Consider the following 23383-nt stretch of genomic DNA (forward strand, 5'->3'; position numbering starts at 1 on the left):
TTATTACATGCACTTCTTTGTTGGTTAAGTTGTAAAATTTTGTTCTTCATGAATGTGGAAGTTTTGAGGGCCTGGTAGAAGGAATAAGGACATGATGCTGTTAACAAGATGTTTGATTCATAAATGTCTGCGGTAGAGTTTGGGTGATCTAGTAAATGTTATAGAACCACTTTTTAGTCTATGCACCATTCAGTAAACTAAAATCAGATTTCTCCTAATATCATTTGAAATTTCACAATAAATATATTTTCTAAAAACAAATCAGTCCGTGGTGACCTTATTTGCTTTTATATATCTATAAAATAAATATGTATACACAATAAGTTCAAATAATAAAGTTCTAAATGCTTTATGATAATGAAACGGTACTCTCTTCCTGAGCTTATCTTTCCTTCCCAGAGACCATTACATTGACCCCAAAATTGTATTTTTTTAAATCTCTATCAAAACAATGTCTATTCCACTTTTGTTTGATGTAAGTTTAGATAGCTTCTTGATAGTGTTATATGGTAATTTCTAACATTTCTTGCCTTCACTTACATAGTTATATCTTATTAACTAATAAACAGATTATTGTTTGACTATAAAAATAATATTCTATAGACTGTACCATGATTACATTTCTTTGTGTAATTTTATTTTTCCTGGTATTAATATTTGTCTCAGTCTGAAGACGTAGGTATTTTTCTGTAAACCCATCTTTAAAATTTTCCTACTTTTCTGTGAGGTCCACCGTGGTCTTATCACTAGTCTCAAAGGGTTTTTGTGCACAAATAACAGGTAATAATGTATGTGTTTTCACTAGGATGGTCTCTTATGCAGTAGTTCTGTGCCAGTCTACACGGGTTGCCTTTGGCCTGCTGTGCTGTTGATACCTCATTACTTCCCTTTGTTACTCTTGCATGTTGTCATCTGATTCACTCTCATGTTTACCGAGTCCTTCTGAAACATACATCTGCCTTAGAAGTGTTATATTGTAGGAAGCAGCCTGTGAGCTCAAACCTGACCAAGAGGTGATGAGGATGGAAAGTAAAAAGACATAGAATCAGTTTAAAATATGGAGGACCAGGGGGCTTTTGTCTTCCTTTAACAGAGTGCCCTGAGTGGCATACCTTGGCTTTATTCCCTCAGACACAAGTACAAGCAATTAGAGTTATACAGGATTATCTGTCTCCCACCCTCCGTTGTACTTTTTCCCTGGTACACAATAGAATCTCAACTGGTTTTACTTTTTCCTCTAGCATGTCAACATGCTTCTGTGCTGCTTTTCTTTTTAGGGCTCACCAATTAGGCCTCAGTCTTTCTATCCGGTCTCCCACCATATATGAAAGATAAATTTTTGGAGTTCTTAACATGTCTAAAGTGCCTTTTTGCTGCCTCACATTTTATTGTCAGAAATAATTTTCTTTCCAAGTTTTGAAGACGTTTACCCCCACTTTTAAGGGTTCCATTCCTGCTTCTGAGAAATCTTATCTGATCTTAAGAGGTTTGGCCTTCTGGATTGGTGTCTCCTTTCCTTCTCTTTTTCCTCTCGTTGTTTACATGTTATTGTCTATTCTTTCTAGAATTTTTCAATTTTTTTTCCTAAATTGTCTTCCTTCTGTTGAATTAGTAATATATTTTTTAAAAATAGTTTAATTTCTAAGACTTTCATTTCTGCGCTTTTCATAATTTCCTAGTCTTTGTTCATATATAGAATATGTTTTCTGAGAGTACTTATGGATGTATATATTATTTCTTTGATTTCCTCACTTGTTAAGACTTAAGATTTTTAGTTATTGTTGGTCAGTCTTTTTTTCTTTTGTTCATATTGACAACTTTTCTTGTATTTCTGGCTAGTCTCAATAACTGATAGACCCCCCAAAAGAGTATTTGAAAGCTCTGTGTTTGTGGCCAGTGCTTAACAAGTGATAGATTTCACTAGCGCAGTCCCACTGGGCAAATTATTTGTTACCTTGTTTCTGATAAAAAGTTTAGATAAGTAATAAATAGTTGGCAAGTCTGCATTCATATATATAGACCACACTTTGTGAAGCACTTCACCAGGGAATGATTGGTAGGGAGTCCATCCTTTAAGTAGTAGCCTTTTCTCTGGGATTATTTTGTTTTTCTAAGGAAGAATTCTCTTGTCTTCTGGAGAAGGAAATGGGTTGAGGAAGGGTCTGTTTTCTTACTGCTTTTCCATCTTCTCATTTGTACTTGACATTTTCCTTTACTTCCCTGTGTCTCTGCTACTTAGTTGTCTCCCATTAATTCCTCCAGATAAAAATTCTCTATTTCTTCTACGTGTGAGAGACAGAATGAATGTGGGAGACCATGTGTGTGGCAGAGAGGGTAAGACAGATTGTGGAGCTTGGAGCTTTCAGTTGTGCAGTTTCCAGCTGGTCCTTTTCAGACCTGTCCTTGACTCCACTTTGTTATAATCTTCACCTCTGTATTTGAGCTTTTCAGTGGTCTGGACCAGTTGAGATGCTTCTCAGTGATATCCCTCTTCAGTGGCTTTAGGTTGTGGTGGCTTTTGTCCAGGTTAAGTCATAGTACACCTGGTTTTCATCTTCCAGAAACTTGTGGAAGACATTTACCAGTTGCGATCTCCTTTCTCTATCCTTTTGTGCTTAGACCCCTTCACAGATTATATGGTAAAGTTTACTTTTTTCTGTAATGCATATTTCTGTTACTTTTAAGACCATAAGAAGATACAGAGCAGTACCATCACCTCACCAAACTCCCATAGAGTATCTCTTCATAGTCACCCACTTTCCCACTGAGAAGCCCTGATAGCCACTGATTTTTCTCCATCCCCATAGCTTTGTCTTCTAGAATATTCTAAATTATCCTTTTGAAACTGGCTTATTTCATTTAGCATAATGCCTTAGATTCATGTAAGTTGGTGTGTGTACCAGTTTTCTTCTTTTTGCTTTCATTTTGTTTGAATGGAAGGGAACTCTTGGGGCCAGTACACACTCAAATCAGAAAAACCTTGAAGCAAATATACTCTTCACCTTTTTATGATTTGTAACATTAAAAAAAACCTTAAAAGATAAACTTAAGTACTTTAAGTGATGTGAGCAGGAGCTGTCTGTATATTACAAGCTTTGTTATTCAGGGGATTGTGAAAGGTGGAACTCACCATGCATGGCTTTCAAGCCTGACAAGCCAGTTTGTTTCAACCACCAGAAAGCAGAAAAAATAGCTTTGCAAATATGTGTCAGTTGTACTTGAGCTCTCCTAGCTCTTCTCCTGCCCTTGAGACTCTGGTCTAAAATAATGTCTGCAAGTATGCTGTCTTGCCTTTTCACAACAAAACTGTTACATTGGCTTTTATTTTGTCATCTTCAACTTCAGTCAGACCTTTACCCTACATCTGCGCTGTTCTCCATTCACCATCACTTGTGTTGTGGGACTGTATGATTCCAAATTCAATTACTCCCCTAGCCTCTATTGTATTTAAAAATTAATGGTTAAAATGTGCTTGTTAGTTCTGGGATAATAGATAAAATCTGTAACAAAACAAAGTTCCTAAGTAAATTACTCAACCCCTTGTTTGCCCGGAGAACGAATGTTCCCAGACCCACTGTTGATAAAACAATCCATCAATGTGTCTGCCGACCTTCAGTACGTGATGGTCATGACCATATGGTCGTGACCATTAGTGTGTGTGTCTGCTGACCATCAGTACGTGACAGTCGACCACTAACCTTTGTTCCTTTTCTCATAGATCTACATGTTAACTTCCCCCAACCCCCTATAAAAAACAGCCTCGGACTCTGAGCCAGTGCCTCTCTAAGCTATTTTGCTTTGGGAGTGCCATCTGGCCAGACTAATAAAGGTCTGTTTTATTTTCCAACTTGTCTGGTGTGTTCCTTCCCGGGTGTTTGTCGCTGCAGTCAGCTCCTCAGAGCGTTTGGTAAGGCCCTTGGTCTTACATTTTGGAGGCCCCAGCGAGATCCCCGGGTAAGGAACCCCAGTTTGGCCGAGACTCTGTGGCAGGATCCAGCAGGAGACTCATAGGCACAGACCTCAGAAAAACCTCCGGAGGTAAGTTTTTGGCCAGTTGCAACCATTTGTTGTTGAGTGAGGTGGCTGATGAGCCGGTAAGCCTCCCCTAACCTCAAGGTTCCTGACGAGGAACAAGGGAAGATTTAGTTTCGGTTCTGTTGTGGTGCCTGTTCATCTTGTTCATCATATGTTAATGTCCTATCTGTTTTGTGTTTACTTCTTTTCCAAATCATCAAGGGCAGAGATGGGAGGATCCAGCTCCAAGAATACTCCGTTGGATTGTTTTCTCATTAATTTTAAATTGGCTTTTTCCCCCTGAGCAGGAGGACGAATATGGGGTTAAATTTTCTCGTGAAAAACTTCGCTCCCTATGTCAGTTGGAATGGCTGGCCTTTGGAGTTGGATGGCCAGCAGAGGGCTCCTTTGATCCGAGCCTCTGCCGGGTGGTATGAAAAAAGGTCACTGGACACCCTAGCCATCCTGAACAGTTTCCATATATAAATATCTGGGTTCAGGCTTGTCAGGAGCCTCTGGCTTGGTTGCAGCGTTGTTCCCTACAAACAAGCTCTTGCATTTTGGTTATGACCCCAAGTAAACCCCGAGAGGCAAAAGCCCGAGCTCCCAAGATGGTGCTCTCACAAGATCCTGACCCCTTAGATCTTGAAATAAGACCTCCACCTTATGTGGAGCCATCATCCTCCTCTGATAAAATTGGCCTCAGATCTCGGAACCCCTTCTATCCTCCTCTTCCTGAAGAAGAAAAATCTCCAGATTCTGTAACCTCCCCTTCTCACACGCTAACAGGAGCCACTTATGGTCCCAGCAGGGCTCCCACTGAAGGGACTAATTCAGTTCCTCTTCTGCCTCTTAGGGAAACAGAACAGGGTCGTCATGTCTATATCCCTTTCTCTACCAGTGATTTGTATAATTGGAAACATCAAAATCCCCCTTTTTCAGAAAAACCCCAGGCTTTGATCTCCCTCCTAGAATCTGTTTTTCATACCCATGACCCAACCTGGGATGATTGCCAGCAACTTCTCCAAGCCCTTTTTACCTCTGAAGAAAGAAAAAGAATTCGAGGACAGGCCATAAAATCGGTGTTAGGAGGATCAGAGGCCCCACTTGATGAACAACAGTGGGCCCGTATTGAGGCACAACTTCCATCCACCTGTCCCCTGTGGCAAGCTAATTCCTCAGGCGGGAGAGAAGCTCTCCACAACTACTGTCAGCATCTCCTAGCCGGCTTGAGGGGAGCCGCTCGAAAGCCTACCAATCTGAATAAGGTAAGCGAGGTCCTTCAAGGACCTGAGGAATCCCCTTCTGCCTTTCTGGAGCATCTGTTGGAAGCATACCATATGTATACTCCAATTAACCCAGATGCCCCTGCTAATCGACAGACAATTAATTTGGCTTTTGTTACTCAGTCGGCCCTAGATATTAAAAAGAAATTACAGCGAATGGAGGGGTTTAAAAAAAATTTTTTTAAAGTTGATGAGTGTGACAATAAAGGTGTTTAACAACAGAGATCCTTTTGAGAATAGAATGGCCAAAAAGATAGGAAAGAAACATTGCTGCCTTGGCAGATGGAGGTTTTGTCTAGAAGAAAACAACAACAACAACAAAAAATAATAAAATATGGCCCTTACTAAAAAAGGACCAATGTACATATTACAAAAAAAAGGTCCATTATAAAAAGGATTATAAAAAGTTTTTTAAAAAGAGGCAAAAAGAGACCAAAAGAAAAGAGATGGGGTTCTCTTGATAAAAAAAGAGGATTGACGGGGCCAGGGCTCATGGCTGCTTGACCCCAATGAGCCTATGGTAACTTTAAAAATAGGAAAAACAGATGTCCAATTCCTTGTAGACACTGGCACGGCCCATTCTGTCTTAAAGACCCCCCTTGGTACTCTTTCTTCCCTAAAGTCCTCCATCACTGGGGCCACAGGGAAGTCAGCCTCTTATCCTTGGACCACTAAAAGAACTGTAAATCTGAAAAAAGGCACTGTTACTCATTCTTTTTTAGTTATCCCAAAATGCCTGTACCCGCTGCTAGGGAGAGATCTGCTACAAAAATTGGGGGCTGTTATTTCCTTTGAGCCTGAGGGAGGGACTTTCAAATTTAACCCACCCTCTGCCATTATGGTAACGGTTCCCCTTAAAGATAAATTCAAATTGTTAAAAGAGGGCTCAGAACCTCCTAAATAAAAATGGGACTATCTTAAAAAAAAAGTTTCCCCAAGTATGGGCTAAAACAAATCCACCTGGTCTGGCCAAACACCATGCTCCTGTGGTGGTTCAATTGCTGCCCTCTGCCACCCCCACCCGTGTACATCAGTACCCCCACCGACTGGAGGCCAAAGTGGGGATATCCAAACACATCCACTGACTCCAGGAAGCTGGCATCCTGGTCCCTTGCCAGTCAACATGAAATACACCCCTGCTTCCTGTGAGGAAGCCTGGCATCTCAGACTTCAGACTGGTACAGGATTTACAAAAAATAAACAGCCGGGTGGAGACCATTTTCCCAAGGGTACGAAACCCCTATACTCTATTGAGTTTCATCCCTCCTGATCATGTATGGTACTCGGTATTAGACCTCAAGGATACATTTTTCAGTCTGCCTCTAACACCTGTGAGCCAGCCCCTCTTTGCCTTTGAATGGACTGACCCAGATACCAGAACTACTGGACAACTGACATGGACCCGGTTGCCACAGGGATTCAGAAACTCCCCCACTCTGTTCAGGAAAGCTCTCAACAAAGATCTACAAGAGATAAAAAAAATGTTTCCCCAGGCAACTATTCTTCAGTATGTCACTCCTGGTGACAACTTCAACTGATAAAGAATACATTACAGCCACCGAGGGCCTCCTGGAAGCCCTCCAGGAACTGGGATATCGGGTGTCCTAAAAAAAAGCCCAGCTCTGCAGGACCAAGGTAACCTACTTGGGCTATATTCTTAAAAAAAAAAAAAAAAAAGAGGAGGCTGACAGAATTGAGAGTATCCGCAATTCTTCAGATTCCAAAGCCAGGCTCAAAAAAACAGGTGCAAGAGTTCCTAGGGGCGGTTGGCTATTACAGGATTTGGATTCCTGGCTTTGCTGAGATTGCAAAACCCCTACATGAGGCCATGGTGGGAAAAAACACACCCCTCAAATGGACTGAGGCTTGCCAACAGACATTTCAAATGCTTAAGACTACACTTGCATCGGCACCAGCCCTGGCATTGCCAGACTTGAACAAACCCTTTACCCTGTATGTGACCAAAAAAAATGGGGTAACTAAGGGAGTGATTACTCAGCTTTTGGGGCCATAAAAGCGGCCTGTGACATACCTCTCAAAAAGGCTCAACCCAGTGGCCCGAGGGTGGCCTACTTGTTTGAGGACAGTAGCAGCAACAGCTATTTTAACCGGAGAGGCTGACAAATTGACCTTTGGACAGGATTTAACTTTGATCACTCCCCATGCCATTGAGCCCTTGTTAAATAGCTCACCTAACAAATGGCTGTCTAATGCCAGACTGTTACAATATCAAGGACCCTTATTAAAACAGCCACACATTAAGTTTGCCACCACTGCTAGCCTCAATCCGGCTACTCTACTCCCGGAATCTGACAAACAAATGCCCATCCATGATTGTCTCAAGACTTGAAAATTTGAGGGGAGGGCGTCTGGACCTAACGGACCAAGCCCTCCCCCACACAGAGATAACTTTCTATACTGATGGGTACAGTTTCGTTCGGGATGGTGTACGATATGCTGGAGCGACGGTAGTCAACCAGGACCAACAGATAAAATAAAAACAGGGGCTACCTCAAGGGACTTCAGCTCAGAGAGCTGAGCTGATTGCCTTGACCAAGGCTCTAAAAAAAAAAAAAAAAAAAGATAAATATATTCACTGATAGCCGTTATGCTTTTGCCACCGCCCATGTACACGGAAAAATTTATCAAAATAAAGGACTGTTGACCTCTAAAAAAAAAAAAATCAAAAATAAGACTAAGATATTGACATTGCTACAAACAATCTGGTTACCTCGAGAGATCGCCATCATCCATTGCAGTGGGCACCAGAAGGGGCTTAGCCCCGAAATGATTGGTAATAATGCTGCTGACCAGGTAGCCAGACAAGCTGCCCAAAAATCAGTGGGGAGACAAATTGTTCTGCTTCCCACACCGGTGCTCCCCAAAAAACCAAAATACAAACATTAAAAAAAAACAAAAAAAACCCGTTGGACTCAAAAAAAACATGGATGGTGGATGACTAAAGATAAAAAGGTGGTGCTCCCAGCCTCTGTAACAGATACATTGCTACAAAAACTACATGAGTCCACCCACCTCGGCAAAAAAAGGATGATGGCTGCCCTAAAACCTCATTTCGTCAGCAAGGGATTAGCCCAAAAGGCCCAGGACATGGTGAGACGATGCCCCACCTGCCTCAAGATAAATGCTAATCGGGTAACCGGGCCCCCTGGAGTCCGACACAGAGGACTAACTCCAGGAAAACATTAAAAATTGGACTTTACTAAAATAAAGCCTGACATGTATGGGTACAAATACCTGCTAGTTTTTGTGGATACGTTTTCAGGATAGATAAAAACATACCCCACTAAGAGAAAGACAGCTAAAATGACAGTTAAAAAGCTCCTGACAAAAATAGTTCCCCGTTTTGGTTTGCCCTTAGCTCTGGGGTCCGACAATGGTCCAACCTTTACAGCTAAGATATCTAAATTAATTAGTAATATTCTTAAAATAAAGTAAAACCTACACTGTGCCTATAGGCCTTAAAGTTCAGGACAGATTAAAAAAAACAAATAGGACTTTAAAGGAGATTCTGACTAAATTATGCTTGGAGACTAAACTAGGTTGGGTAGACCTCCCATTTGCCCTCCTGCAAATAAGGTGTACTCCCAAGCCCCCCCTCAATCTGTCCCCCTTCCAGATTATTTATGGATGATCTCCCCCAATCATCCCATTAATAAATATAAAATTTAAAAAACTTTTCCCACCTTTGCCTCCTTAAATCCTTAAACACAGTTCATCAGCTTCAGTCAGAGCTACATGAGACATTACAAAAGAAAATGACAAGTCCAAATAAAAAACCTTTATGACCTTTACCCTATAAGCCAAAAGATTTGGTTTTTATTCACAGGTTTGATTCCAAGACCCTGGAACCTCGCTAAAAAGGACCAGTTCCTGTTGTCCTGTCAACTCCTTTGACAATAAAGGTGACTGGACATTCTGCCTGGATACATCACAACCATCTAAAACCAGGACCCCCCGCGGATGTCAAAAAGGACAAATAAAAGATTATCAGCCAACCGGGTGACCAAAAGCTAAAATTGGAACGGGTTAAAAATGCTTCGCCTTCATGATAATATTTTCTAGGACATTGACAGTATTGCCCTCAGGAGGACTAGATCACAAAAAATATATGGATTCAATTGACAAACTCACTTAATCTATCTAAATTCTGTTTAAATGTTGATATAAATTTCCATTATGTATTAAAAAGTTGTCTTATCCCGATATACACCCCTTTAGAGTTAATACAGCCCTATACCCTGTTTAAAGATATTCCAAAAAAAACACTTACTTATATAGATAGTTATAATTGGGGACCTGTCACATGTCATAAGCCTAAAAATGCTGTCGAATTATATACACCTAAAGTGATCATGTCAAATAAGACTAAATGTACTGTATATAAAGGATGTACAACTAAATGTCTAAAAATAAAACAATTAAAAATGCCCTGCCATGTAAAACAAAAAATTGTGTATAACAATTGCCATATCTCCCTGCCAATAGGATGGTTTTACACCTGTAAAAAAAAAACCTTCAACTATATCCCAACAAATTTAACCAAGACTCTTTGCTGCTTGAGTTGTCTAGCTGTAGTATTGCCAGATAAAACTGATTTGATTGTGCCTAATAAAACTAAATGTTGGTCACCTTACACTGCGCCGGGATATGATGATGATATAGGTCTGGTAACAGATGCTAAAGTAATAACTATGATAACATCTTTTGTTGCCTTGCCTTCTATAGGAGTCCATGCTAAAAAGACAGTACAAAAATTAACATACAAGGTGGTCAAAGGATTAAATGCTACTTTATCAGCCTTGACATTAATTAACCAAGAGCTACAAAAACAGAGACAGGTGATCTTGGATAATAGAGCTACAATAGACTATTTATTGCTCTTCCATCACCAGGGTTACAAAAAAATTAAAAATATGTGTTGCTTCAATCTAACCAATAATGGTCCAAAGATTAAAAAATAAAAACAATTAAAAGATCTGGGTCAAAAAGTACATGATGAGGATGACAGAGATCTGTTTAAATGGCTAACTAAATGGCTGCCCAATTTACAATGGTTAAGACAACTATTCATTGCCATTATAATCATATGTATATGCTTATTATTATCATACTGTTGTATACAATGGATGCCTACATTTATGCATAAGATTACTTAGATTACAAAAAATCAGTGGGGAATGTGGGACTGTATGATTCCAAATTCAATTACTCCCCTAGCCTCTATTGTATTTAAAAATTAATGGTTAAAATGTGCTTGTTAGTTCTGGGATAATAGATAAAATCTGTAACAAAACAAAGTTCCTAAATAAATTACTCAACCCCTTGTTTGTCCGGAGAACTAATGTTCCCGGGCCCACTGTCAATAAAACAATCCATCAGTGTGTCTGCCGACCATCAGTACGTGACGGTCGTGACCATATGGTCGTGACCATTAGTGTGTGTGTCTGCTGACCATCAGTGCGTGACAGTCGACCACTAACCTTTGTTCCTTTTCTCGTAGATCTGCATGTTAACTTCCCCCAACCCCCTATAAAAAACAGCCTCGGACTCTGAGCCAGTGCCTCTCTAAGCTATTTTGCTTTGGGAGTGCTGTCTGGCCAGACTAATAAAGGTCTGTTTTGTTTTCCAACTTGTCCGGTGTGTTCCTTCCCGGATGTTTGTCACTGTAGTCAGCTCCTCAGAGCGTTTGGTAAGGCCCTCGGTCTTACAGTGTCCAAAAGGTTTCAGAAAAACATTAGAAGTCAGCTGACATGGCTTTTATATTTACCAACTGCACCTTCAGATTGGTTCAAAATAGGGAGTTTAATATCCACTGATACTGTCTTGAGAAATAAGGTAAATGACTAATAAAAAGCATTTAGCTCTAAGTATATAAAAGTCAGCACTCAGTGAACAATTTCCACACCAAGTAAACTTACCCTTGATCTTTTTGTTCCATCTGATAGGAATTTTATTTCCCTGTCCATTTTTAGTATCTGGCTGTAACTCCTGATTTTTGGAACCTTAGAAAATGTTGGGAGTCTGGACATTTATGTTCAGTGCTCTCTTACTTTACACGTAACTCCCTGAGCAATCTTAAATTCCTTATCATTTCTATTACCATATTTACACTATCTTTTCTTATGCCTCCTTATCTTACCTGAACTCATTGTTTATCTCTTGAGAAATGAAGGTTAACTGATAGCTTAATATTGAATTAATCTAGGTTAATAAGGCAAGACTTGGAACCACCCCATGTGAGCTTGGGGTTTCTTTTATTTTTGTTGTCAGGAGTGGGTGTGGACCCAGGTTTGAGCCCAGGGCCTATTGAACTCCACCCCAGCCCCAGAGGGCTTTCATATTCTTCCATTTAGTAAAAGGTATGAGCAGTTCTAATGAGGAAACCCTAGCTCTTCTCTCCAGCCACCTTACTCTAATTATTACATTCTTTTGAGTTTTGAAGGTACTTCCTTTTTATTGGCGCTCTCATCCATATCCTTATATACGTCCTTTTGCTGTTCAGTTCAAGTTTTTCTTCCTTGGATTAGTGTAGCAGCCATCTGACTCTCTGGCTAATAACTTACCTCCTGTTGGGAGCAATTCTACATAATTTGGGGGAAAAGTCATTTCACAATTAAATTATGATTAGGCCTAGTTTTCCTGCCTACAGGCCGGCTATGGCATGTCCAGACGTAACTCCATTTTTGCCTCATGTCAAAGCTAAAAACCTCAGTGGTCCTGTGATGCTCCAAGGCAGGATTACTTCAATTGAAGACATCCTGGGGAGGGACAAATTCCTAATCAATACAAAGTCCTCTTGATCTAGGATCTTCATCTAAATTCCTCATTGTTCTAGGATTATTGCAGCTGCCTTCTGAGTCATCTGTTACTCCTGATGTCTGGAATGAAGGTGTGGCAAGCTCAGGGTGCCTTTGTCCTTGCTGCCCAGAGTAGCACTGATCAGGCCCAAAGCTCAGCTTCTCTAAATCTCATTTCCTGTCTTTATTCATTTGTTCGCCTTGTGCTGTCCTGGCTCACAGGAGACTGTGAGCTGGCTCATTGCAGGAATTCTGGTAACATCCCCTTTCCCTGTTCCCTACAACCTCCAATCCTGCTTCTCATTACTACTAACGTGGTTTTTATAAACTAGGGTTCTCATTAGAACAGTTGGCTGTTTAATCCTTGGAATAGCTCTAAGGCACCTTCAAGATAATATTTATCACTGAAGTTACTATAATCCTCCTCCTTCTGCCAAACCGAGCTATTTGTAATTCTCGAAGATACCTGTTTACCCTCTCATTTTTGCCTCTGCATATGCTACACTTACTGCCTGAATTTTTCTTTTCTTGATGTGTTTCTCCTTAGCCAGCCTTTCCACAATAGCTAATATTTGAGTTATCTCATTTAATCCTTATAGTCACCTAATGATGGTAGATTCTGTTACCTTCATTTTAAGGATAAAGAAACTGAGGTATAAATAGATTATGTAATTTGCTTTCAGTCATTATCATCGTTCTTATGGTGGTGATTGAACCCAGAGGCTCATGCATGCTAGGCAAATGCTGTCATCCTGAGTTACATCCCAGTCTCATTCATATCACTATTAAATGACAGCCTCCAGATCTGACTTACAAGTTCTTAATTACAAGTTTTCTCTTTGGACCCAATCTAGTCCTCTGTTTTTACAGTTCCTGCAGTATATTATGCTTGATTCCAAATTCAGGTTATTAATCATACTCTTAATCTAAGTCTGAAATGCTTTTAGGCTCTGTTCCATTTATTCTGATTTTACTGAACTCTGCTAAGATTTTGACTTTTCAAAATCTTTTAAATGACTACTACTTTCCTTGAATTTCTCATACCAACTTTTTTGTACCAGTTACCTGGAGAGACATTTATGTCTGCACCAAATTATGTGTGTATTACATTCCTAATTAGACTGTATGCTCCACAAGGTCAGGGACTTTAAAAGATGTGCCTCTGAGGATATTGCAAAGTACTAATACTCAGAGTAAGTAGCTAATCATTTTACAAGGGAGAGTGACTCATTTTCTCATGTTTTGAGAAATTGCTTATGATAAGGACTTAGGAAGCAGAGATAAGTCATCAGCCCAACTCCTTAAGTGATATAAAAGCTAAGACTTGCAATTAGATAATTTATTTAATAATAAAAATGTCAATAAAGGACACATACTCTTTAATACCAATAAGTGATCCATAGAACTGTGTGACAAAGAATATATGGAATTATCTATTTAACCAGAAGTTTGTATACATTTAACTTCACATGAGACTGTTCTACATTTTTGTCAAATTGGAAGCAGATTTTAGTTGTGCTGTGTGGTTCCAGAATCACCCCCCCCCCCATCCAAATCACACAAAACTTTCTGACTTCTGTTTTGGTGATTTAAAGAAAGTTTAGGCAGGATCAAAGTCACGTTATTTGTTTTTTAAAGGGAAAACTGGATAACTACTTTGGTAACTTTGCATTAGTAACTAATGTTATGGATGAGTGAGTTAGAACAATGGAGATGGGCTACACTCTACCAGATTTGAGTCCGTTTATTAAAGCTAGCAGACAAAGGGGGTGAGTGCCCAGCAAGTTCTCTCTGCATCAGGAAGCGGTTTGATTTCTCCTTTTAAATCATGCTTTCAGTTGGGGAGGGCTCAAGGGGAGAGCAAGTGGGATTTTACAGAAGCAGAATCATGCCAGGTTAATGGGGGATACAAGGAAGTTTCACACACTAGGTGAGCTACAGAACACCCTGCAACTGCAGCAAGTTTACTGCCAAGCAGGATGTGGGTTTTGGGGGCTTTGTCCAACCACATGTACAAACTGGTGTTGAGGCTCAAGATGGAGTCGGGTTGGCTATCAGTATTTTCACATCTGGTATCTTACTGAAAAGACCTTTATCTGCCTCAGAATTTCCTTATGTCTACATAGAATACTGCCAATTCTGTTACACTGTTCAAGAACCTTTTAGAGGCATTGTTTTTCAGGAGAGTCATTCTAAAATATTATAAAAGAACAAGGATTTAAAAAACCAACCTCATGTACAGGTACAAGCACCCCATGATAAATGTAAACGTATTGTATACCTAAAATGTACCAATAAAAGAATTTAAGCAAAAAATAAAAAACCAAACTCATGTTTTGGAAAGGAGTCTAGTTTGAAGGTAATTTATGGTTCAGAAGGTGAATTCAGAAATCTGGTAATATCAAGTGTGGCCAGGAAGATCTTTATAAGTACTCAAGCAAATTCCAGCCATATTTTCCTGTCTAAGCAGGAAGAAGTAGTATAACCTGGGACTGATACTTGAAAAAGCGTCCACATATTAAGATGTTTTTTGAGTTTTCAATAATTATTTTGTGCAGTGCACTATTTGTTCATTTGACCAGTATTTAGCAGGCATTTTCTGTCTCAAGTTACTTTATCTAACATTTACTGAGCATTCTTTATGTGCCAGTTACTATCTTAGGTGCTGGGGAGAGATAAACTAGTGAACAAAACAGTTTTGACCATAGTCTTATTATCGAACTTAAGTTCTTAAAATGATCATTGTGGTGTGGAAGATTGATGAGGGGATGGTAGTTAGTAGAAGAGTGGAAATAAAGAACCTGTTACAAAAGCCTTTCCAGTAATCCAAGCAAAGAGATGTTGATGGCCTGGTATAGTGATCGTAGTGTTAGAAATAATGAGAAGTGGTCAGATTCACATTGCAGCAAATAGAATTTTCTAGTGTCTTGATCATAGGTTATGATTGAAAAGTCAATGTTTGAGTCTTGATGAGGAAAGTACAGAGGAGGTTTAAGAACGAAGATTGGAAAGTAGAATTCACTTTGGGTTGTTTTTTTTTTGGTACCAGGGATCAAACTCAGGTCATTGCGCTTGCTGGGCAGGCGGCAGAACCACTGAGCTAAATCCTGGGCCCTTCATCTTGGTTTTAAGTTTGAGAGGCTCCTTAGCTATCTCTGTAATCCTGTCTTGAGTTGAAGGGAAATGTCACTTTGGACTGACACATATGTGCTTTCACAGCCCAAACTGTACACCATGTTATATTGTATTTATGGTTTATTTCAAAGTTTAATGTATATCTTGAAGTAGTGGTCAGCCATGTTACATGGTCCTGACAGATGGAGAAGCTGAACATTGAAATGGATAGTTTATTCAGCAACATGGAAGCTATGAGAGTTCCTAACAACAGCAGTAAAAACTTGGCCAAAGGGATCAAGAATAAAGTAGGAAGGAAAAGATAAGTGTAAAAGAAGTCTTTTCTTCCAAAGGACAGAAATGGGATGGTAACTTGAAATTGATATTTTAAAAAAATTGGGAATGTGTTTATTGACGGAATGACCCAGTAAAGAATACTGCACTGTGCTAAGTGACAGAAACTAAGGATCAGGATCTGCATCAGCATGAGATCAGTGTGAGGATCTACTAAATGGAAATTCTTGGTTCTTTTGAGGCAGAGTCATAGCTTTCTAGATCTGTCCTCCCTTTAAGCATTACTAGGAATTGGTGAGAAAGTCAGTCTGTTCTTAGGATGTTTACAATCTAGTTTGCTAATGGAGAAAACAACAGCAGTTTTAACAAGTTCAAATTATAGACTTGGAAGTCTTCATTCAATAGCTACTAACGTGGTAATTATGCATAAAGGTTTGGCTACAGTACATAATACAGAAGAGAGAAGAAAAACCAGATCCTTTCAGTCTCTTAAGGAAGACACGAACTAGGTTTTCGTAAACCTTGGTGAGGAAGAGAATTTGAACTGGGACAGCTAATTTGGTGGACCAATTAACATGAAGTAGAGGGTGGAGGAAAAAACCCCTCTAAGGATCAGAAAGAATAATTTTAATGCTAACCAGTTTTTATCCACACATTTCATTTTTTTTTCGCGCCATAGACCATTAGTTTATACTGCAAGTGCCAATGGAATACTCTGTAAAGTCTGTGGAAAGGTGGAGATCCTTCCTGTGGGAACAGAGACCTCTGTCATAAGAATTAAGCAAGTCCAGACCAATGCAAAACACAACGACCGCCTATCTGCACTGCCAATCTGGGCAGCGCCGCCCACCAGACGAGCCGTGGATGTGCGCCCCCTTAGAAGCATTTCCCCACACCGCGCGGGTTCCGTCCCGAAGGCGGCGTGGGTCCGACACAGCTCTTCCCGGCAATCTCAGCGTCAGCAGCGCGCACAGCAGTCGTCTGCGGCGGGACTCGCGTATCCTCGTGCGCAGAGTCATCTGTGTCCCCAGCGTCACCAACCACAGTTCGTGGATGAGCGGGGGCTCGAAGGTTGCTCCGTTCACGCCGCCTCGGTCAAAACACCAATTTTCTAGGACAGCCTGGTCTCATACTGGTTCTCCCAGACTCGCTGTTCCCAGTCTCCAAGGCCCACCCCCGGGAGGCGAGCCGGGCATCGAGCGGCGGGCAGCTAGAGCACCAAAGCCCCGCAGCGCTTGCACTCGCCTTCCGCTCTCTTTGGTGGGCAGCGCAAGTGTCTTCCGCACCGGGAAGGATTTGTATTCGTGTGCGCTTGCGCAAAACCAGGAAGTCGCTCCGGTTCCGGTTCCGGTTCCAGGGCCTGTGGTGGCGTTCGTTTCTGGCGGTCAGTTGTCAAGGTTGGTGCTTCGTAACCTGGCCAAGATGCTGCGGAATCTGCTGGTAAGGAGTTTCTGGGTTTATATTCGCGACGGTGGTAGGGGTCGGGAGCACAGGCTAAGGGGCGAGGACGAAAACTCCTGAGAGGGCTGAAGGCGGTTCCTGAAGTCATCTTGGTTCTTGTCCTCCTGCGGCCCTACTTTTCGCCCATTTTTCTCCCCTGGCCGCCGCCGGGCTAATGAGAACAGAGAAGAGAGGCCGGAGAGCGATCACAAAGTTGTGGCGTGGCCGTCACCACCACAGCTAGTGGGTTCTTGGTGCCTTGTCCCTCCGAAATGAGTAAAGGTCCGGCCCTGCTGGGTTTCTGACATCCGGAAGCACTAGGTGGAAAGCTGTCCTCGGCTTCTGAAGGTTGCAAGTTTCAGTGGTTCTGGCAAGCATCAGAAGTCCATCAATTTTAGGTGTAGTCAGTGGATAAAGTGTAGTGTTGTCTTCATGAGCCCATATTACATTACCAGTTATCCCTCTGTCGACTTTGGGCACGTGAAATATTTCCTAGAATTTTAGGGAAAAAAAGGATAATTAACAGTGATCAATTTCTTTTGTATTACTGTATTTAACAAACGTTTTACAAAGCTTCTCAATGTCATTTACTTTAGAAAGTGGAGCACACATTTCATCACTTAATTCAATTCAGTATGTAATACAAGTCCTTTTTAAAAGATTTATACCCTATTAAAATTTCCTTAGGTGGCTGAGAATGTAGGTCAGTGGTAGAACTCTTCTCCAACATATGCAAGGGTGTGGGCTTGATCTGAGCACCACAAAAATTTAACGAGGGGAACATTTTAATTAAATAGGAATCATGCTAGTGTGTTTTAGTGTCACGTAATAGATTTTTTAAAATATGGGGGGGGTATTAAATGAAAACGTTTGAACTTAGTCTAGTTTGGTTGCCCATTTATTTTTATAATACCTGCATATTAATGTTTTTCTCGGAGATTACAAAATGCTGCTGGTTCAGCTCAGGCAAAGGTCATGAATATAGTATTTGGAGACTGCGAAATGTAATATGAGGAGAATAGCAGAGGAAGGACAGCAAATTGAAAAATTAGAATGCTGGTCCATAGATTTGTTTTTTTTTTTTTTGCAGCAAAATGATCTTTGTGTTTTATTCATAGATTTGTTTTTGACAAACCAGATGTCAGTGTCCTGTAACATGAAGGATTGAAAATGGCTGGTTTAAAAGGTTTCTTTAGGCTCTAAATCTGCTTAATGTTTGTGGTTTTCCCATTTCAGGCTCTTCGACAGATTGCCCAGAGAACCATCAGCACTGCTTCACGCAGGCATTTTGAAAATAAAGTTCCACAGAAGCAAAAGCTGTTTCAGGTACTGAAATAGTTTAAAAGAGATTGGTATTTGTAATAGAGTACCAGGAGGTGGAAATAGGAAGTAAATCTAGAGATATTTGCTTGTTAATGAGCCTCTTATATCAGCAGTAAAAAAAAAATCCTTGGTAGCTGGCTTGAGCATTTTTGCTGAATCTAAGAGACCTTGGGTAAGCTGAGAAAAGGAAAGGGGTGTAGATCAATGATAATTTCTTTGGAGATGTTTATGATGAACTGGCATTCTTGAAGGGAATAACTGTATGGGAATAGACAAACTATGGGAAGACCCAGAAACAGATCTAATACATATGTGGACATTTAATATGTGTTAAAGGACACAGCCTATCAGTGTGAATGAATATAATAAATTAGTATTGGAAAAAAATAGCTATTTTAAAGAAAGTAAAGTTCCATCCTTTATTATATAGTACACTAAGAAAATAAATTGTATATATAAATGTTACCTTCTCAAAATATTAAAATATAAAGAGAATATTTCTTATAATCTTAGGCTTGGGGGTGTCTCCTAAGGAAATGTTTGATAACGTAAAAATTTGAAATTTATAGATATTAAAGATGGAGCAAATTCAAAGGAAATTTTCAAAGTATAATATTCTTCATGCAAAGAACTCCTACAGATCTATTGGAAATTCAAATTAAGCTCACCGCAGTCAACAGCCAAGGTATAGGAGATGCACATTCCTGAGGACCATGGCTGGTTTTCTGTCCTGACTGCCTCTCCCTGCCCTCTGCCTCATTTCTGGAAGCACTGATGGCCATGGGCTGTGGCTTTTGCTTAGAAGCAGGTTAAATGGTGGATTACTGGCTGAGCTTGCACTACCTGTGTGGAGTAAGAGCAACACCATGCTTTGGCACCTGAGGCCCAGGCATTTTGCAGCCCTGAGGTTGACCAGCACTTCCAAGCTACTCTTGCATTTTCTTTTCCTGCCATAGATTTGTTGTGGGCCAACTTAGCCATCTCAGTGTCACCGAGAAATGGTCCTGATCTGAAATCACTACCCTTTGATCTTATAGATCATGGGACTGCCATTTCTTTATCTGTTCCTGGAACGAAAAAATTGTAGCTTCTATAAAAATGCTATCTTTGGGCCAGGTGTGGTGGTGCACGCCTGTAATCCCAGCACTCGGGAGGCTGAGGCAGAAGGCCAGTCTGAGCTACATAGTGAGTTCAAGGTCACCCTAAACTACATAGTGAGACCCTGTCTCAAACAAAAAAAGCTATCTTGTACACTAGTCTTATTAAAACAAACAAAGATGAACAGGAAATAGGTTACTTTACCCTTTCCTGGTTGGCAAGATTGTAGAAGGATTTAAAGTAGGTATGTTTACTAGGTGTGAGATGTATGTACATTTATCCACATACAACATGCTAAGTGGCAGTATAATTGGTACAAAGTTTTGGTGTGTATTTGAGAGTATTGTTGAAAACAAATCACTCTAGCCAGGGATTTAGCTCAGTAGTTCCCACGCCTGCCTCACAAGTGCAAGGTCCCAAGTTCAATCCCTGGTACCAAAAAAAAAAAATCACTCTATCACTTAGGAAGCCTACTTTTAAGCATCTTTGCTACAGAAATAATTGCCTAAGAATATAAAAACAGGAAAGATTATTTTAATAAAATCCCAAGAGCTTGAATATCCAATATTAGAAAATTGATTAATGCAGTTAATATATTTTTGCATGGTGGAATACTATTGAAAAGAGTAGGATAAGTTTAAGTGGACTAATAAAATGGCTTTTAAGGTACTATTGAGCAAAAAAATAGTATATGGAAGGTCACAATATAGCATAATCTTATTTTGTGTATTAAAGAAGTATGTGTAATTTAGAAGAATTATGTGTTAAATTCGATCCCCAGTACCACACACACACACACAAAAATTGTGTTAAAATGTAGAGATCTAGTAAAGTGGAGCAATTTATTTTTGTAGAATTTAGGTTGTCTTTTGTGGTGTCTGATTTTTCCCATGTAAAATTTTAGGTGATAAAAATACTATATATACTACATCAAAATAAAATATTTAACAGATATACTAAATATCTACTATTTGCCAGATCCTGGATTAGGAACCAGGCATATAGATTAGGGTCAAAAATGAAAATCCCTTGTCCTCGTTTTTTTTTTTAAGGGTGGGGCCCTTCCCTAGGACTAAATCTAAAGTGTGATGGTAATTGATTATATATATTTATATGTATATATATAAGTTGTTCAACTCAAATATATTTTATTGCTTTAATATTTATATATTCCTTGAGGGGGAATCTTTACTGGATCTTAAATTAACTTCAAAAGAAGTTTTTATTTTAAAAATAGTAGTAGAGAATAAATGGAGAAAATTACAGTTCTTTTAAATTTTGATATTTAAAATGTTTTTCAGAAGCTGTTTAATTTTTATATGAATGACTATCTTTTGAAACTTAATTGGAAATAAGAGCCACATCTATTAATGTCTTTTTTTTTTTTTTAACTTAGGAGAACAGTGAAATTCCAGTGCACCTAAAGGGTGGGCTAGCTGATGCCCTCTTGTATAGAGCCACTATGGTTCTTACAGTTGGTGGTAAGACATTTGGCATGTTTGTAGAAAAATAATGGTAATGTGGTAATGATAACTTCATTGCTTTTGCTGTGACAGTATTTTAATGTGGGCAGTCTGCCTCTAATATGTGACATCTTACTGTGGCTGATAGAAAGATTCAAGAGGGTAGTTGAAACATAGGCTATAAGAACATTTTGATGTCTTTCTGACATCTTGTGATAGAGCTGACTTTCTGAGTGTTTAATGGCCCTGGATCCTGTTTTTCAGCCCAAAACATCCACTTCCTCCTATCACAGAGACTTTTTAAACATTTTAACTCTGATATAGAATAACACATTTTGCATAAAAAACCTGTACATACATATTTATGACTAACATAAAACTGGTACCAAACAGTACTTAGTTTTTACATCTGCAAAGATACTTGTATTTTTTTTTTCAGTGTTTTAGGTCCATTAGTCAGTATTAGCAAGCATGTCACACGTTGGAGTAGTGGGAATATAAGAATTTGAGTGATTGGTCTCTGAGGAAGGAAGGGAAACAGGATTTGCATAATTACTCTGTCCTCATCATATTGATAGGAATGTCACATACTTCTGATAAGTGGAAGGGACATTTATGGGTTGAAACAGATAGTGGCATTTGGGCTTTTTTGTTGTTTTTTTGAGACAAGGTCTCACTATGGAGTTGTTGAACTCACTGTGTAGCCCAGGCAGGTCTCAAACTTGTGGCAATCCTCCTGCCTCAGTTTCCTGAATGCTGGGATTACAGGTGTGCACCACTATGCCCAGCTCAGCTTTCTTAATAAGATAATGTCCTATAATGTTTTTAGTCAGTGTAATCTTTTCTTAGGCTGGTTATTAGTTTTAAAAATAAAATTCCATTTATTAGCATTTTTGGTACCGAGGATCGAACTCAGGACCTAGTGCTTACAAGGCAAGAGCTATGCCACTGAGCTAAATCCCCGGCCCAATTAGCTATTTTTAATATTAAATTTGGCTACTTATTCTCATACTTGGTTTTATGTTGATGGCACATTTTAGGGGAGGCATACATATTTTTTGATTCTTTGGAGAGAGGGTGCTTTTGAATATCCCTTAGTATTTCTCAGGGAATCTTAGGTTAATATAGAAATATGTGTTCTTATTTGTATGTGTTCTTAATCTCATTTAAAAATTTTGGTGACACTTTTAAGTTGACAGGTACATTATTGTGTAATATCAACATTTGCTGTAGAAATTGACTAATATTAAAACTACATGAAATATATTTTACATATATTTATTTAAAATATTGGCCAGGGGATTTAGCTCAGTGATTCTGCCACCTGCCTCAAAAACGCAAGGTCCTTAGTTTGATCTCAGGTACCAGAAAAAAAGTAAAATATTGCCAGCATCTATCACAGTGCATTTTTGTGTTCCACTAAGGTAATCAATGCCAGCTTTGCTCTGATTGTATAACTTTGGAGCTGGAATATATATTTAAGTCTCACAGTTTTTGTAAGTTCTTGTTTGTATTTTGTAGGAACTGCATATGCCATCTATCAGTTGGCTATGGCATCATTTCCCAAGAAGCCGGAATGACTTCAGTCAGACCAGCAGTCACGTGGCTCAGTTCCAGTCAGCTCCCTGGACCAGTAATATGATAAATAACTGAGCTCTTCTTTGGGGATCAATATTTATTGACTTGTACTAACTACCACCAATAAAGCAGTCTTTACCGTGCTTTGTCTTATTTTGTTACTTTAAGATAAATTACAGCAATAAGCCAGCTTTTGGTCAGGACTTATAAATCTTAGGTGGGAGCAGAACAGTGCCCTTAACCTTGCTTAAGTACCATTATTGTGACATTACTGTGTGAAGTTTTAGTGTACATAGCTGAGATTAAACAATGGACATCTTTAGTTTCAGGTGAGTGTGGCACTTGAAAGCCTGTTCCTCTCTTCCTCCCTTTGCACTTTATTCTGGGATATGCTGGAACCTGAGGAGGTTGGAAACAGGTTATTTTTTGGCCACTGGGTCTAAGTTTCTTTTCTCATCTCAGCTGTGTGAAGGTATGTTTAAATATTGGTTGTAATCTGCAGTTCAGAATTAGGCTTTACTAGAATGGCTGTAAAACAATTTTTATCCCCACCCCCTATCCTCAAAATGGGCTTTTCCTGTGTTACTTAGTCCGTCATATAAACTGTAAGTTATTTAGTTCGTTGTTAAGTTATCTTCTGGGGGAACACGGGGAGTCAAACTTTGTTGCTCTGTAAGATATGTTAGTAATGCTGTATGAAGATTGTAGGCTAGCTGTGTCAGATCTTCGTGAAATCTGCAAGTGAGGGTTTTATAAACCAATTTAGATAAAAATATATTTGGAAAAATTGAGACATATTTGGAAATTGCCGTATTAAACCTGTTGGTATCAAAACATTGAAGTTTATGATACAAATCTTTCTCAGGGGTAACCACCCCTAGTACCACAAAAGGAAAGTAACAACTGGTAATAGTTTGAAACAAACTGTATCAGCACTTTACAAAAGAGAATTTAG

The 23383-nt window shown here is 39.5% G+C and overlaps 2 protein-coding genes across 3 annotated transcripts; both read left to right on the forward strand.

Moving 5' to 3' along the window:
* The first annotated feature begins 245 nt into the window (after nucleotides 1-245).
* LOC147828934 (uncharacterized) lies at nucleotides 246-16326 on the forward strand. The gene is made up of 2 exons (XM_087207582.1): nucleotides 246-5282; nucleotides 9148-16326. Exons 1-2 carry the CDS (start codon nucleotides 4581-4583, stop codon nucleotides 9151-9153), a joined length of 708 nt encoding a protein of 235 aa, XP_087063708.1. The 5' UTR covers nucleotides 246-4580; the 3' UTR covers nucleotides 9154-16326.
* Nucleotides 16327-16461: 135 nt separating this feature from the next.
* Nucleotides 16462-22571, forward strand: LOC101723434 (uncharacterized). Of its 2 annotated transcripts, XM_004863958.4 has the most exons (4): nucleotides 16462-16966; nucleotides 18203-18292; nucleotides 20784-20868; nucleotides 22372-22571. In XM_004863958.4, the coding sequence occupies exons 1-4, from the start codon at nucleotides 16580-16582 to the stop codon at nucleotides 22428-22430; spliced, it is 621 nt and encodes a 206-aa protein (XP_004864015.3). In that variant the 5' UTR covers nucleotides 16462-16579; the 3' UTR covers nucleotides 22431-22571. The 2 variants fall into 2 exon arrangements, with proteins under 2 accessions (XP_004864015.3, XP_004864016.2); XM_004863959.4 differs by lacking the exon at nucleotides 20784-20868 and having other exon boundaries at nucleotides 16523-16966.
* Nucleotides 22572-23383: the final 812 nt, after the last annotated feature.

Source organism: Heterocephalus glaber, unplaced genomic scaffold, assembly GCF_053883595.1.
Source record: "Heterocephalus glaber isolate CG9 unplaced genomic scaffold, H.glaber_assembly_v1.0 deba00000818, whole genome shotgun sequence".
Taxonomy (NCBI): Eukaryota; Metazoa; Chordata; class Mammalia; order Rodentia; family Bathyergidae; genus Heterocephalus; species Heterocephalus glaber.